General features: G+C 37.4%; 1 protein-coding gene across 3 annotated transcripts in view; it reads left to right on the top strand.

Annotated features, from left to right (window-relative positions):
• The first annotated feature begins 2,692 nt into the window (after positions 1-2,692).
• SCN2A (sodium voltage-gated channel alpha subunit 2) overlaps positions 2,693-17,718 on the top strand; it is a 79,126-nt gene continuing 64,100 nt past the window's right edge. Inside the window, exons 1-7 of one of the 3 annotated variants that reach the window (XM_016198460.2) lie at positions 2,693-3,066; positions 4,046-4,164; positions 11,544-11,633; positions 12,378-12,506; positions 13,078-13,169; positions 14,051-14,323; positions 16,951-17,014. In XM_016198460.2, the coding sequence (XP_016053946.2) occupies positions 2,800-3,066; positions 4,046-4,164; positions 11,544-11,633; positions 12,378-12,506; positions 13,078-13,169; positions 14,051-14,323; positions 16,951-17,014 (1,034 nt within the window). In that variant the 5' untranslated portion in view covers positions 2,693-2,799. Of the gene's footprint in view, positions 3,067-4,045; positions 4,165-11,543; positions 11,634-12,377; positions 12,507-12,889; positions 12,982-13,077; positions 13,170-14,050; positions 14,324-16,950; positions 17,015-17,718 lie in introns of those variants that run through there. The other 2 variants (XM_016198615.2, XM_016198536.2) reach the window with 2 other exon arrangements.

The raw sequence follows: 17,718 nt of genomic DNA, 5'->3' as shown, positions 1-17,718 counted from the left end.
TTGAATGAAAATGGTGAAGTTAGAAAATAGGCAAAATATGCGAATTTAATCATGACATTTTCTGATTATAATTGGTGCCACTGTTTGATTTTTATTTAATCTTTATTTTAGGCTTTGTTTGCATGAGCAGTTGTTTGTTTTTAAGACCGAATGAAGTTCATAGATTTTTGGTGTCAGGCTCTGAGTTTGAATTCTGCCTGTATGATCTTAAGTGACTTTTTCCTGCCCTCGGGGTGCTTAAATTCTTCTGTTGTCAAATAAGAACCACGAACGTGTCTATCTGACAGCATTGTGGGGAGTATAAAATGACATAGCACCTGCAGACATCTGAGCCCTCTCAGTGACTGGCACATAGCAAGCCCTCAGATCTTAGCTCTTTTACTAGTTGAAAGGCTGGCATTTAAGATCCCACTGACTTTTCCGTTTTCTTCTGGTTGCTTTACAGCCACTTAAATCAGAGATAAAATAAAATTCGTGTCCCATCAGGTTGATTTTATTTCTAGAGAAAGTTAACTTGTATAACACAAAGGCCATCTCTTGTTTAATTAGCAAAGCGGTTTATTGGATTTCAGATACTCTGGGGCTGAGCCTAATGTTAAATCGCGCTGTATGTTAAGACTTTCATTACTGTAATTGTTTTATGAATTTTTATTTTTACCCCTTCATTATTTACTTTCTTCTTACTTTTAATTCGAATTATTTGTATTCATTAAATGACTTCTGGCTTAGCAAATAAAAAGCACAAACAGAAGCATTATTTGTTAACAAAATTAATAATTGAAATCAGCAAACCAGAGTTCCATTACTGAAAGCTTTAGGCTGCTCAGCAAGCATAGATCCTCGTGTACACGCCGAGGGGTTTCTCTCCACGGGTCCCCGCCCTCTAGTGCTCATTATAAGAATGTCACTTTGTAGTCCCCGCGCACAGGAAATGCCTGTTCTTACTTCAGTTACCAGAATCCTCTTACAGGAAGTTAGGTGTGGTCTTTGAAGGAGAATTACAAAAAAAAAAAAAAATGAAAAAAAGCAAAAAAGCATGATGGAATTTTAGCTGCAGTCTCCTTGGTGCCAGCTTATCAACCCCAAAATCTGAGTATAAAAGATTCTGCAGGGGTAATGTTTTAATATTCTTATTATGCTTTTTCTCTGTGATGCTTCTGTACCTGTCCAGTGGAATCCTTGGGGGGATGTGCAGAGGACCACTTTCATTTTGAAACTGCTGGCTGCATGCTTGAGCCTGTCTCTTTTCTTAGAACACCCAGGCATGGCAGTTGTCTCCGTGCACACTCCAGGGGGGGACTGGCACGCCTGTCTCCAGGCGAAAGGGTCTCTGGGGCTGGGGGAGGGAAAGGAGGGATGTGTGGAGGCTCTGTGATACTGCAGGCAGGCAGCTAGCTGGGGGCTGAAAGGTCCTACCTCGTCTACTTCAAAAACAAAAAATGTGATGGTACAGCAGCTTCGGTTATTTTAGACTTCCCTGTTTTATCTGGCATATGCTACAGAAACTATCCAGATATTCATGGATTTTTACCCTCAGAAAATGCACTTCACATAATTAAATGGCAATTCTCATTCCTGTAAAGTGGGGGTTAAGATGGATTGACATTTTTAAAAGAAGGAAAAATAGATAAGTGGTTGAATACAGATGGCATTTCGGTGTTAAGATTTGGGTTGTATTATTTTAAAAAGCGTAGAAACCCCTGCCACCGATTCAGGGATGACATTCGGAGTGATGGGTGTGCTCTGTTGAGTTATATATGTTAATCTAGTAAAATGTGATTAGAATACAGTAAAACTTCACGGATGTTATTGCAAAGACCAACAGCATAGGAATTTGCTTAAAGGATAAACTGTCTTCAACTTTGGTTTTTTGTTTCAAGTTCAAAGCTGCTATGTAGATTTTACGAAATGGGCACTATTTGAGAAAATGGGCTATCTCTACAGCGTTTTCTAAGGCACTGCAAATTTGTTCATTTAAGAAGCAACCGCAATAGCTAACAGCAGGTTGCTAAACCAGGGGGTCCTAGCTCCAGACCTCTGACGGGGGTGACTTCCTGCCCAGTTTGGCAGGAGCTGGATCCCTTCCTGTGCAGCTTCCGAGCAGTTCCAAACGCGACCGGGCGTCCCCTGCTCCTTCCTGCTCCCTTGCTTTCCAGCACCATCCACCTGTGTTTCCACAGCCTGGCATTTCAGAATTTCCAGAGCTTGTTACCAGGTGCGTTGATTTTTGAATAAGCTCTTAGGGGTGGAAAAGTAGGCCAAAGGGAACATAGGGGGGGAAAATTGGATAGATAACAGGCAAGATCCCTGCACAGCCCAGGGTCTACAATTTTGGATGATGATTCATCTCTTGTTTTGGATCTCTGATATTTTTTCAGAAAGGATGTTGGAAAAGATGGCTGCCAAATTGTTCACACAAGTGAAACAGCAGGCACAGACCAGTAAGCCTCCATTTCCGAGCTCTGAATTGGACATTTTCACTTCCAACATTTTGGGAGTGGGAGATGAGATGACCTCATAGACAGTCTCCTGACTATGTGCCGTAGATGTCCAGGCGAGCCAGGGAGCGCACCGCGAGCGGCCCCTGGGTGCTAAACACAGCTTCCTTGGTGAAGCACTGTTGCACAGGGCTTGGCTTATACAGTGTATGTCAACATCATGCAATCGCCACAGTCACCTTTCTCCCTAACGGCCGTTGCCTGTTTTCTCTCTCTGTCTGTCTGTCTTTGTCTCTGCCTCTTGTTTCCATAGCACTTTCTTATGCAAGGAGCTAAACAGTGATTAGAGCAGGATGAAAAGATGGCACAGTCAGTGCTGGTACCGCCAGGCCCCGACAGCTTCCGCTTCTTTACCAGGGAGTCGCTCGCTGCCATCGAGCAGCGCATCGCCGAGGAGAAAGCTAAGAGGCCCAAGCAGGAGCGCAAGGACGAGGAGGGTGGCGATGGCCCCAAGCCCAACAGCGACCTGGAGGCAGGGAAGTCCCTGCCGTTCATTTACGGAGACATCCCTCCGGGGATGGTGTCGGAGCCCCTGGAGGACCTGGACCCCTACTACATCAGCAAGAAAGTGAGTTCTTAGCCAAGGTGCCTTGACCTCCCCGCCTTCCTAAGTGGCTCTGGCTGTTCCCAGGGGTGTCCGGCAAAGAACAAGGTGCCCCCTCCTCTGCGGATCAGGAGGCAGAAGGGGCTGGTGGGCCGGACCATGGAGTTCACCCCTGATCCCAGCAGCGTTTCGGAAGCTCATTGAACCTACCTTCCCGGGACAGGGGGAGAACCAGAGGCATCCTGCAGAGTGGGTGCTGGGGAGGGACAGCCCCCCACCTCGTGCGCTGGGGCCAAGGTGAAAAGGGGAGTCAGGTTTGCACAGGGCGGGGCAAAAGGAGGCTTATGGTTGTTGACATGGAAAACATACAATAATTAATAAACAGCACTGCAATAATAAACTGTAGCATAAACCGACTCTCACCCCACCCTGTATCTCCCCGAGTGTCTAAAGGCCTCTTGACCATCTCAAGCTCTATCTGAGGCCCTTGGATTTTCAGCAGGTTCATGCCTCCATGCCACACATAAACTTTGCCCTTTCTGTGGCTCTCTCCAGAAGAAATAACAGCAGGTAAATTGCGATTGCCGAAAAGAGTTTGATCCAAAAACACTCTTGGAGAACCCTGAAGTTCTTGTGATTTCTTTTTTTTTTTTAAAGGAAGAAGTAATCATAGCTTCATTTCGTGCTTTTCAGGAATGATAATTACCGTTAAAAAATATTGGTATCAAAACTTGATTAAGATGCTAAGAATTTATATGGCATTGACTAACTTATATATTTTTTACATTCTCCTTGAAATCCTCATGTCATTTACTGAATTTACGAGACTATACAGTGCTCAGAAAGTAACAGCACCTATCATGATGTCTTATGTTGGTAATTAGTATGTGACTACATTATTTTATAAGGCTCTATTTCTAACTAATGGTCTGGGCTTTCTCTTAAAATGTCCTTGATGCATATTCTAAATCATGTTTTATGTGTTGTGTTTTCTCTTTTTCAGACTTTTATAGTATTGAATAAAGGGAAAGCAATCTCTCGATTCAGTGCCACCTCTGCCCTGTACATTTTAACTCCCTTCAATCCTATTAGGAAATTAGCTATTAAGATTTTGGTACATTCATATCCTTTTTTCAAATAGTTACTTAGTGTGATTTTGCTCTTCAAATGATTGAGCTGGGAATTTTTTTAATATATGTGGTTGGTTGGCAATGTTATATGTTCTTTCTTTTTCTCTCCTCTTACTCAACAGTTAGCATATGACAAAATAGGATCATAGGTAAGTGAAGCAGTTTTTCCATCTTCTAAGCATTTCTCTTCCTCCTGACTCACTGCTTCTTTCTTCTTTGCGCCTCTGCTCCCTTCGGAGTTGCTTACTACTTCCAAGGCTTCTGTATTAATTTTCACCGTCTTACCAGGTTCTCCCAGTACAGTCTTCCTCTTCAGATTTTACAATGCTATGTATGTAACGGGTAAACTTTTTGAGCTAATTTTGTTTATTGCTTCTACTTTTGGAAAATATATGCATAATCTGAATTACTCAATTTTATTTCTTTTTTGGTCTGAATTTTATTATTTTCTGGTTTTTCGTTTTAGCATTTGAAAGTTTTGAATTGCTAAGTATTTACAGTTGTGACTGTGTACACACTAGCCTTTTGAGTATTTCTCAAAATTCAATTCCCAGCAGTATTCCCAGTGATTTTCTATTTTCTTTTCCTTCCTTCTTTCTTTCCTTTGTTTCTTTTTTTTTTTTTTTTCCTTTTTTGTCACTTGTTCTTATGTTCTATTCAAGTTACAGGTCCTGCTACAATTATCTCTCTCCAGAGGCTTCATGCTTGTCTACCCCTTTAGTTTATATTCTTATTTTAATCTTCATTCTCCTTATCGGAGCAGCTACTACTTCCTAGGGATTGATGACACCTTGGTAGGAAAAGGTAATTTAATTTACTCCTAGAAGTTACATAAAGTAGTTGTGAAGGATAGGTTTTATTCCAGGCAGGGGCCAGTGGTCTGCCTGAGGGCCAGCCCTAGAAAAACCAAGGAGGCAAAAGTTTGGAAGACTGGGGCCATGCCAGGCAGGGGCATTTGCAGGAAGATCACAGAAGCATTGAATGAGGACTGATATGCATCAGCAGCCAGAGGTGAGATTCCTGAAGGGGAAACTGAAATTTAAGTAAAGCCTCAGACTGGGCAACTTCTAATGTTGCATCTTCTTTAGAAGAGCCTTGCCTGGAATCCCAGGACGTGGTGAGCCCAGGACTTGGCTTTCTGGCTTGCAGTATAAAAGCTCACTGCCCCTAGCAGGCTCAAATAATTTTTTGAATTACATAAAGTGTGGAACTCAGGAGATGGGATAAGCTTGGTACCAGGGAATTGGTTTCAGTGCCGGGTGGAGGGGCTGCCAATCATGTCCCCAGACTTGCCCAGTGTTGGAGTAAAGGATTTCCTCAGCGGCATGCCATTCTGGGATTCAGTCTCTTTCTAACCCTCTAGTTCATTCCTCTCCCTCTCCCTCAAAGTTTTGCAGAGACATCAATGTATTTTAATTTGGTATTTGTTTGTTTTAAGATTTAATAATTTATTTTGAGTTATATAAAGCAGTATGTTTCCTTATTGCTTTTCAAGTAAGAGGCCCCAGTTGTATAAGGAGAAAAAAATATATATGTCTTTGACTTAGCATTAGGAATGAATGCTAAAGTTGAGGTTTAGATTTGGGTCTCCTGAATTATAAATTATGCTCTATTATTATGTTTCAAACACTTATAATCTTTGCACTGAATAAATATTTTCATAAATTATTTATTATATTTTACAAATAATTATGTGCCCCTTATGTCAACATTATTTCCACATGTAACTATGTGAACACACAGATTTAGTTTAATTCTTTGTTCAGAGCAGATACTCTGGTAAAGTATGTTTTGAATAAATAAGTAACTAATGAACCACAGGTTACAAAATCAGATGCAAAACAAGTGACAAAATGGAAGGTGTGAAAAGGTCAGGAAAATCTATTTTGTTCTGAATCTGAATGGTGAGATGAGATTAAGAAAGTTTAATATTAAAGAAAAGGGCAACTTTTTGTTTCAAAAATTTTGCATGGAGCTCTTTGAGAATGTGATAAAAGCCATAATCTCTACCCTAAAAAATCTTAGGAGGCTAGAGAGCCCATATATTTTAATTTATGACCCTCCAGAAAGAGAAATTACCACTGGCAGAGAAAGAGGCTAGTTTCAGAAGTTCTGATCGGAGAATCTGGGCATTGAGAACACAGTTTATGGTGAGGGCTCTTTAGGAACTAAGGAACAACTTGAATTTGAGGGTTTGCAGTTGGTTCCAAAGAAATCCTCCAAGGGACACAGTTGTTAGAAGAGCTGCAGTGATGCAAGTTGAAGTGTGAGGGCAGCCAAGTAGCTCTATTAAGATTTGCCAAATGGTCGATTCGCCTAGAAGCTTACAAATTGGCTGATAGCCACAAATTTCTTCCAAGGTAGAAAAAGTAGATTTTTTAAAATCTCTAATTGCCTGAATTAAAACATTATATTTCTGATGATCTCAAGTTGGAATAAGAAAAGAAAAAACAGTTGAGCTAATAGTCTAAGGTAGATACACTCTTTAGTCTTTTGGTGATAGTGGTGCACCTGATAATAAATCCTGGTAAACTTTAGCATATATGATACTGTACAGTTTGCAAGAGATTTTCCCAATGGTTTTGTCTTTTATTTCTCACAATGCAAACCCTAGGTTCAAATCTTGGTTTTCTGACTTCAGGCACAGTGCCCTTTGCTGTAAGTTAAAAATGCTTAAGGATAGTCACAGTGGGTTTGGACACAGTTAAGAGATCATTGTGTTCATTATCATTAGTTTATAAACCAGAAAGTGACCGTTCAAAGTAAAGAAATTTGTATTTTAAACCCAGGTTGATACCTCTATTTACAACAAAAATTCCAACTTGTTTCATATAGCTTTGTTGCCCTGGCTGGTTTGGCTCAGTGGTTAGAGCATAGGCCCAAGGATTGAAGGGTCCTGGGCTCGATTCCAGCCAAAGACACATACCTCAGTTGCAGGCTCGATCCCTGGCCCTGGTTGGTACACGTGCGGGAGGCAACCAATCGATGTGTCTTTTTCACATATCTCTCTCTCTCTCTCTCTCTCTTCCTCTCTCTCTCTCTCTCTCTTTCCCACTCTCTCTAAAAAGCAATGGAAAAAATATCCTAGGGTGAAGATTTAAAAAAATTAGGTTTGTTTCTTGATTTTGACAGAATAAATTATGTTTACTATATTTTTGGCAAGATATATTTTGAAAACTGAAAATGTTTTTGATGTGCTTAGTATTTTTTTTGATAGTTAAAGCATGGTTATATATTTTTAGATAGTAAACAAGTTAAAAATAATCTATATTCCTTAAATTCCCAGAATTTTAAATGTGTTTCATGTCTGTTTTTATGATTTTAACTTCATATGCACACTCTTTTTATTTTACATTCATTACTCATTTATATGTTGATTTGCAAATATTTTTTGAGTACCTACTATGTGGCAGATGTTCTTTTAGGCATTAGGATGAGACATTGAACAAAGCAAAGTCCCATTCTCATGTAGTTACATTGATGCGTATGTGTGTATTTGAGAGGAGAAAGATGGTAAAAATAAATCGTATGCCAGCTAGTGATATGTGCTATTAAGAAAAATAAAGCAGCATAAAAAAGAGGAGAGTGATCATATGGTCAGGGAAGTCCTCATTTGAACAAAGATTCAAAGGAAATAAGGGAGTGAGACATAGACATTTAGGGGGAAAGTAAATGTAAGGGGAATGGCAAATATGAGGACAAAGTATGAAGGTGGAAGTGAAACTGGGGTGTTCAAGAATCAGCAAGGAGCCCGGTGTGACTGCAGCAGAGTCAGAAAGGCAGGGGGTAGGAGGAGACAAGGTCAGTGAGAGTGGAGGTCAGGGGCTGAAGCTGTAGTCCATGGTGAGGACACCATGCTTACTTCTAATGAGATGGGAAGAGATGACTGAAGGATTTTCAGCAGAAGAACGTTATGAACTGACTCTCATTTTACAAAGATCACCCCATCTGCTTCACAGATAATAGGATGCATGGGGGAAGGGGGGAGTGTAGAAGCAAAAAGACAGATTGGGGGCCTACTGCCATTATGAAGTCAAGGGATGCTGGCGGCTTAGACTATGGTAGAAACAATGAGGATGGCAAAATGTCATCGGATTCAGGTGTATTTTGCAGAAGAGCTGACAAGTTTTGCTGAGAAAATGGGTGTAGTATATGAGGAAATGAGCAGACCTAAGGATGAGTCCAAGTGTTGGGTCTGCTCAAGAAAGAAAAATGTAGTTCTTGTTGACTGAGCTTGGGGTGACTTCCGGTGGATAACAATGGTGAGTAAAATACAGAGTTCTGACTTGAACATGTTATTTTTGAGATGCCTATTAGATGTTCAGTGGAGGAGTCTCAAGTTCAAGAAAAGGTTGGGCTAAGATATAGCTTAGAGAGAAGGGGAGAAGAAATGGCATTTGCATTTGCAAAGACCCTTATTTAAGAAAGGGCATATTTCATTAGATGCTCTAACACAATTATAAGAATATGGGATAAGAGAGAGTGCAATGAAGAGTAAAGAATACAAAACTAGAGAAGTAGACAGAAGTCATGCCTTCTAGGGTCTAGACAATGATAAGACATTTGATCATCACTTTAAAATAGTGGGTAGCTATTGAAATTATCTGAATTACATTTACAAAGATAATTTTGGCTCAGTATGTAGAATAGGTTGAAAGGAACCAAACATGGAGTCAGAAAGGCCAGTTTGGAGGAAACTGCAATAATCCAGGTTAGACTTGGTACACACCTGGACTATGTAGTAATGTGGGGATGAAAAAAAGTTGACTGAATCCAGAGATAGCAGGTAGAACTGACAATGTTTGGTGCTAAGTTTTGTGTGGAAGTTTAGGGAAAGAGAAACCCAAGATTGCTTCTAGGTTCCTGGCTAGAACATGGGACATTTTATAAGATACAGAGATGTCAAAGGAGCAGGGTGGTGTTTTTTTTTGGGGGGGGGGTATGGCAGAGGGATGGAATGAAAAGATTTTCAGTTCAGTTTAGAACTCAAAATCTTTGAAATGATTTTGAAGTATCAATGAGATACATAAGTACAGATATCATATGGGCAATCGGGTCTGTGGAGTTCGGAAGAGAGGTCTAACTTGGAGAGAAATATTTGAGATCAGGGGGCACATAAGTGGTACTTGAAGCTATGTGTGATTAGCTCTACTCTACTAGGATAAATATAGCAGGAGAGGGGGGGAAATGGCTGAGATATCCTATGTCCTTCTTTTCAAAAAGGAATTACAAGGGTTCAAATGATACAAGCAAAGTGTTGTCCACAAGGCATGAAGAAACCAGGGGATTGGGACCTCATGAAGTGAAAAGAGCATAATGAAAGGAGAAAGAATCATCTTTGTCAAAAACTGCTGGGTGAGCAAGTCAAATAAAAACTCAAAATTATCCTTCTCATTTTAGTGACAAAACATGGAGAGTTTGTTCTCTTCAGAAAGAAAAGCTAGTAGGCTGAAGAAAAGATAAACATCTCTTTTAAGAAGTTTGGCTATGAATGGAGAGAAGAGGCTGGAAGTAGTTAAGGAAGATTGTGGGTTACAAGAAGGCATTCTCTCTCTCCCCAAGATAGGAAAGACGTAAACAAGTTTATGTTGACAGGAAGCGACCAGTAGAGTGAGAAATAGTAAAGATAAGAGAAGGACGAGATTTCTGAAGTATTCTGGAAAATAGAAGGTGCACAGAGTATGGGTGGAGGAATTGAAAACTTCCCTTATTGAAACAGGAAGGAGAAAGGATGGGTCCCAGTACGACAGGTTTGTCAATTTGGAAGTGAGGAGTAGAGATATGGCAGAGTGGTTTGATCTCTTCTCTCAGTGAAGTAGGAAATAAGATCATCAGCTTGAGGTGGGAGGGGGGAAAAAGAAGATTAGAAGTTGGAGGAGAGTGGAAAATATTTGAAATTGTCCAAAGTGAGTAAGAAATGGAGCTAAGTGGGGAAATACAGAACTGTGTTGAAGACCCTGGAGGCTGAGAACCATGCATTCAGAATGGTGCTAATCTGCCAAAGGGAGTTTTATATGCTAATAGCAAATCATCTTTAATTTTATCTTATGTTTTGTTTCTTTTCAGCAGTAAAGGAAAAAGATGATTCTTCCTTGAAATGGTGTTTTTCTGTGTTCTCTAGGTTGTAGTGCCCTCACGTGGCTGATCTGCATCATTCACTTACGATTGTTTTCATGTGGATGCCTTTGGACAAGCTGAGAATTAAGCTTGTGCAATATACTGCTACTAGTAAAAACAAAAAAATCTATTATTGTTTTGACTAAAGCCAGCTGTAGGTGCAAAGAAACTTCCTTTATAGTTTAATGCAACATTGGCTACTCACTGTCCCCTCTTACCGCACTTAAAATCATGTGATATTTCTTTATGTGCTAGTAATATGAAAATTTATAATTAAAATAAAGGTGAGAAGGCTTATGAGTAGCATTTATTCTCTGGGATTTTTTGTGTTTAAATTTACATTGCTAAAGGTTCTTCTTTGTATAATTGCAATTGAATTCTAGTGCTTTTTATCAAATATAACAGAAAGTCATTTCATTACCTGACTACCAAATATTTTCTTAAAGAGTTTTGTTATTTTTCGGAAAAGTGAAGGACATTGACTATGTCCACAAAAGCATAGTGGGGTAAAGTGAAACAGACTAGATATTTTTTTATGAGTAATGTTCTCTACGATTCAGGAAGTTAGGAAAGCAATTTATTGAGCACCTACTTTGTACCAGACCCATTAAGTGTAGTAGCTTTAACATATTTTAAATAACTTGATCCTCACAGAAATCCTGTAAAATAGTTATTTTTTTCTTACTTTTATAATGAAGTGAACCAAGGCTCAGAAAAATTAACGGGTAATTTGACCACAGTTACAAATCCAAGACATGCCAACACAAATATCAGCTATTTTCTCTTACTGTTCAGAATTTTATAAGCTATTACAGTATATTATATACTCCACATAGAACAGATCTTATTAAAGACTTTTCACCAGAGTGAATGGGGGTACAATGCACTTAATTAATCACTTGAATTCTGCCGAATTTCATCATGATTTATAAAATGTTGAATTCGTAGTTGTGGTTGAGTGAGTTGAGTCTCTCATTTAAAAAAATTAAATTGATAAATTATTGACTAATGAACACTTTGCTTTGCACTTAATCTTTTTAATTACTAAAAAGCACCAAAGTAGCCTCAAAATAGGTGGTGACGTGGTTCTACATGGCCTAGCTATGAGGTTGTTGAATGACAGAAATGGAAAGAACAAACTCAATAATAAAAGTCTAAGGGCATAAAGGTTCTAAACTTCATGGTGGCAAAAGGCATGGTGGCGCATGAAAATGAAATTTCCAGTGAACTTTGTCTTCCTTGACGATATTCTACTTTATTCAATGTGCTCATTATGTGCACCATTCTTACCAACTGTGTGTTTATGACAATGAGTAATCCTCCAGACTGGACAAAGAATGTAGAGTGAGTAGAAAATTAAATATATCTTTCAATATGCTCATCCCTTTGTATTTCAAATTGTGCATTTAACAGCTTGAGACTTCAGTTTCTCTAACAAATCATACTAGCTCCTCCCAACTGGACAAGTTAGACAGTGATTTAAGTTCATTTCAAGCACTAATGTCCTCTAGGACAAAGCTTGCAGTGGTGGCTTATTCAGTAGCTCAAATTATTGCACTGATTTGACGGCCAATATTTGTAGCCCTTTATGTTCCTTGTGAGTCTCACAGTCTTTTGAAGATCAGTGACTACTAACATCCAATGACAAAAATTAGACCTAGTTTGTATATTCCTTTACTCATGGCTATTACCTTTTTATGTTTTATTAGTATATAGTTCATGTATCTTAATAATGCATATTTTGTTGAACATCAATACTTCTTTCAATTTTTGGATTAATACCTATTTGCTTCAATCAGACCGAAAGCCAGTGTATTTTAGATAATATCTTCATACAGAACTATATTATTTGGGCCTTCAAGTTGATATAGCAAGTACAGTACCCATTTAGTTGCAATCCAAAGAGAATGTCTTTCAAAATGTAATGTTTCTTTTCTACTTTAATCCCTACCTAGACTCTACATTGTAGGGCGACAGATCTAGACCCATATAGAAACCTCCAATTTTTGTTGTTTAAGTCTCTTTTAAGATATGTACATGTAAATTACACACTAGATCTTTAATGTGGGCTTGGCTGTTTTTTCTCAGGTACACCTTTACAGGGATTTATACTTTTGAATCACTTATAAAAATACTTGCAAGGGGCTTTTGTTTAGAAGATTTCACATTTCTACGGGACCCATGGAATTGGTTGGATTTTACAGTCATTACTTTTGCGTAAGTATTTTAATACATTTTCCATGCTGGAAGGATAAATCATTGGTGGAAGCCTACATTATATTTCTCCTTGGTGGCTTCCCCTGACAGATCAAGCATTTTTTGTAGTTATCATGTGAATTTAGAATATTTTCCTTCCAATTAAATGATGTACTTTGGAGAAATTAGGAACTAACATAATAAATTATATGGCTTTGGTTTCAGTTAACACTGTAAAATAATAGTTTCCTGTGTAACAGAGATTATGCTTGATGACAATGCCATTTTTCTCTTAATTGGGAAATCTAATGGCAACACTCAATGAAGTTACAAAGGTCTTGATGTAAGACCAACGTAGACTTAGATTTCCCTAAATTCTGAATAACTCTGATTTAATTCTACAGGTATATAACAGAATTTGTAAACCTAGGCAATGTTTCAGCTCTTCGAACTTTCAGAGTCTTGAGAGCTTTGAAAACTATTTCTGTAATTCCAGGTAAGAAGAAACCGGTATAAGGTGGTAGGCCCCTTATATCTCCAACTGTTTCTTGTGTTTTGTCATTGTGTTTGTGTGTGAACTCCCCTATTGCAGATATGTGACAGAGTTTGTGGACCTGGGCAATGTCTCAGCGTTGAGAACATTCAGAGTTCTCCGAGCATTGAAAACAATTTCAGTCATTCCAGGTGAGAGCTAGGTTAAACACCGAGGCTGAGTTTAGCTGCGTTGGTGCATTGGCTGAGTTTAGCTGCATTTGTGCATAAGCCTTGTTGCTTGTCACCTATTGCAAATAAATATGTAAAAAAGCAAGAATCAGTACATCATATTTTGGGATGGACTTGATTTTTTGCTTTTACTAGTTGCTTTCTTTAAAACTGTTCTAAATCAGCCTTTGAGTTTAACAAGTTTTTGCATGAGGCATTTGCAGTAACAGGCTACATGGTCTGCATCCTATAACATCAAGCTTTCTGCATAGAAGCTAAACTATGAGGCGTTCAAACTGATGGGAATTGGAACATTTAGGTAAAAACTGGTAATTTTCTTACCTGCAGATAAATGAAAGAGCAAAGGATAGCATGAGTGTTGCATGAGGCTCAGTTTTCAGATGTCTTCCTTTTTTAACCGATACTCAAGCTTATAGAATTCACAAATATATAACCTCATAATTCAGTGACTTAAAGATCTATTACTACTATTCATATAGATATTTCTAAAATCACTAAGAGGTAAGGGAGTAAGACATCTGCAAATATAAGCAAAATATTTACAAAAGGTTGATGTTTAAGCATGAATAAGAAAACCATTTTTTTGTTCTAAGGAGTGTTTGGAAATACACTTTGGTTCATTTCCATTCACAGTTTTCAAATGAACATACGAGTTCTGCTTTCATTCATTTTCACCGGCTAGCAGGCCTTTCATGAAAATGTTATTCGATCACAAACATTAAGCTAATATTCTTGGCATTCTGCATGACATTTTTATTTTCCAGGACAAGCTCATGATGTTTTGTCAGTAAAATAGCTGTTAAACAGTATATTTAAACTTCTCCCTCTGATTTTATTTGTAGGCCTGAAGACCATCGTGGGGGCCCTGATCCAGTCTGTGAAGAAGCTCTCTGACGTCATGATCCTGACTGTGTTCTGTCTGAGCGTGTTTGCGCTAATAGGACTACAGTTGTTTATGGGCAACCTGCGGAATAAATGTTTGCAATGGCCCCCAGATAATTCTTCCTTTGAAATAAACGTCACTTCCTTCTTTAATAACTCATTGGATGGGAACGGTACCATTTTCAATAGGACAGTGAGCATGTTTAACTGGGATGAATATATTGAGGATAAAAGTAAGATATACTCTTTTAACCATTAAGTTGTTTAATCCTTTAAATACTAAAGAATACACATAGTGAAAATTGTCTCAATTTTTTTGTGAACCAAATGATTTAGACCAAGTTAAGATAAATCACTACATGTGATACAGAAATTAAATAATACCTTTTCCCTTATCTGTCAATCAACATGATAAAAGTTATCCTATGTGTTATCTTTTTCTAAAGCAGTGTTGAGAGCAGTACCACATTAAGCTGTGTTTACTTGGCAGGCACTGATCAGGCGTTTTCAGTCATCTTTAGTAAGTCAGAATTTTACACTGAAATGTACTGTTAAGAAGACTGGGGAAAAATAACACGGTCTTATTTGGTTGACTCAGTATATGTATTGAGTACATATTATGTCTCTGGAAGCAGAGAAACTATCCACCAGGGTGAAATCTGAATGTGTGTGCTCATCAAAATGTTAAGCAGCCCCAATCTGGCCATTTTCTCATTGGCGATGGGAAAGAGTAAACTCGAAACCTACCTCTCTAATGTTCTTGTCCCAATGTATTCCTTTGGTATCAGTCATTGTTTTAGCAGTATAGTTTGATTTTATTTTTAAAGATGGACATAAAAATAAATGTATAATGCCATAGACTTCAGCATACTTTCTTACCATTGAATCCAGCCCCTCCATCATTTAGGTATCCAAGTCTCATCCTCTCCATGTACAATTAGCAAATCAACTTCCGTTGATCCCTTGATGATCAGTATTCCACTGGGACACTTATCCTGTGCTACCCTTCATGGTTTATAGGACCATTTGAAATTTTATCTCTTCTCGCATTATATTAATATTTTAAGAGCTGGTATTTTTATGAAGAATATTTACGGAGATTTATACTGGGGAGATTAAGATTCACTGGATAAATGAATAAATAAAGCAAACAATTTATTACTTATTAGGTTTTCCATTTATTAATATTATAATAATAGCACAATGATAATATTTGCACATAAATATTTTCTCTATTTCTAATTGTTTCCTTCAAATGGATTTTCATTAATAGAATATTTTTGGGTCAAGAGTAGGACCAGATTAAGTTTATGGAGACAGTGTCAAATTGACCTCCAGAGAGGTCAGACCACTTGCTAATATTGCTGTTACCATATTTTTAAATCTTTTGGTAGAAGAAAAAATGCACCCTCTGTTCCTAATTATTAATGCAATAAAATTTTAAAGATATGTTTATTACTATCATTAGCAAGTTATACACTTTATATAATGTGAATTATCTGTTGATATTTTTACCCATTATTTTATCAGGTGATAGTATGTTTAGGGAATTCATATGAACTTTAATTTATCAAGTATATTAACATTGTTTTGGCAACTGTATTCTCAGGCTTGTTTTTCATCTTTTTTGTGTGTGTGCGCCATCATTTATTTTTTTAAATTTATCTTTCTTGTTGAAAGTACTACAGATGTCCCTTTTTTTTTATCCCCATTGATCCCCTCCACCTCATGTTTTTAATCTTATTACTTGTTTTTGATGCCTACGTGATTTTGATTTTTGGCAATGGCCTCATTAATTTTTTAAATTTTTTTTCTATATTTTAGTTTAGAAAAATTTTTGATTTAGAGATAACGAAAATATTCACCTTAATATTCTACATATAAAGCAACCACCTATATATTCTCTATTTTAAAACCTTATATATCCTTCATATCATATTAATGGGCTTGTTTTTAAATCTTTAATCTTTAAAAAAAAATCTAGAATTATTTTTTGATATATGTTGTGAGGTAAGGATTAAAATTTTGTTGTTTTATTGCAAAACCATGACACAGGTTTCCCTGCATAATATATTAGCATATTTCTTAAATACAGACTTTAAGTTTTCCTAAAACAATCATAATAATTTTTGTGCGGTATTTGTGTGTGGTTTTTTAAAATTGTGTGTTTCTTGAGATCGCTTTTGCAACTTATTAAAGTTATATGTAAGGTATTCTATACGAATAAGAACTAGATGTAATTAGAAAATATATATCTCCAGAGAAACAAGTCTATTTAGTTCTTTTGAAATATAGTAATCAAGCCAAAACCTTAAGTAAAACACTTATTTATAGCATTATAGAAAGAGCAAACACCTAAGCCCACTTTTCAATGGAAATTAAGTTAAAATGAGTAGGAGAAAAATGTCTGAATCTATTTGGAGTCCAGGCAAAAAGTATTCGTAAAGTAAAATCTTATTTGCATGAAAGCATTAACAGCAACAAGGCTTATCTTTCTCTCAATTTGTTTTTTTTTTTTTGTCAAGAACACTGCCTTAATTTGGCAGCTCTTTTTGAGGCATCTCAAGTAATTTGAGTTTATATTCACAGTAAATGCTGATATAAAAATGTTATAATAGTTTTCCTTCCAAAAAATTTTAAAACAGATTTTCTAAACATTTGTTTAATTTAAAATGTTATATTTCGATATATTTTTAGTATTCAGTTGTTATTAAAATATTTTCATTTATCCATATACATATTTATTATTTTATCTATTTCATTACAATTGGAAAATTATAAGCTTTATTCTCTAAACATAATAGCTGCAGTGTTTTGAGGGCTTTTTAATGATGCTTGCTATTCTTCACTCTTTAAATAGGTCACTTTTATTTCTTGGAAGGGCAAAACGATGCTCTGCTTTGTGGCAACAGCTCGGATGCAGGGTAAGTGATGTTTCATATTGAGTTTCGGTCCACATTGCTCCATCAGCCTCCCTAACCTGCCACCTCCCGCCCACCCGGCCCCTGCTGCTCCTCATTCAAAGCCTCCAGAAATTCCATTTCACACTGACTCGCAAAATAGCTGAGGTAAGTGTGGATTCTCACTTCTTTCACACACTCATATGCAGCATTCTTTTTCCATGCTAGGTCATGGCTGATCTTCCAAGTTAGTTCAATGGAAAATAGAAAAGCAGTGCATATAAATAATAAGCTTAAGTTAATAGAATTTATAAACATGTACCTTTATAAGTGTGATATTTTATGTACGTGTGCTAGTGTGGTCCCCATGGCTTAAAGTGTATGCTCTCTGAAGATGATGTCAGTGTCTGAGGCATGGTGAGCCTCTGTCCTAGCATATTTTAGCTAAGTGGTTAAGGGCAGAGACCAGAGTTTGCATGGATTCAAATCCTGACTCCACCATAGAATGTCCCATCGGCTTACCTTATAGTTTCCTTAGGTAATAAAAGGGTATAATAATAGGGTGACTGTAAGAATTAAATAGGTTAGTGAACATACAGCTAACATAGCACTCAGTGAGTTCTTTCTATGGAAGATGATCTGTGAACGTTAGTAACTAGTACCTGTAGCTGAATTCTCAATGCTTGTAGGCTTTGCGTTTGATTCATACGATAAAGATTGTAGTGCCT

This window comes from Miniopterus natalensis, chromosome 8 (genome assembly GCF_054644295.1).
Source record: "Miniopterus natalensis isolate mMinNat1 chromosome 8, mMinNat1.hap1, whole genome shotgun sequence".
Lineage (NCBI taxonomy): Eukaryota > Metazoa > Chordata > Mammalia > Chiroptera > Miniopteridae > Miniopterus > Miniopterus natalensis.
This window is presented reverse-complemented; position numbering and strand designations above follow the sequence as displayed.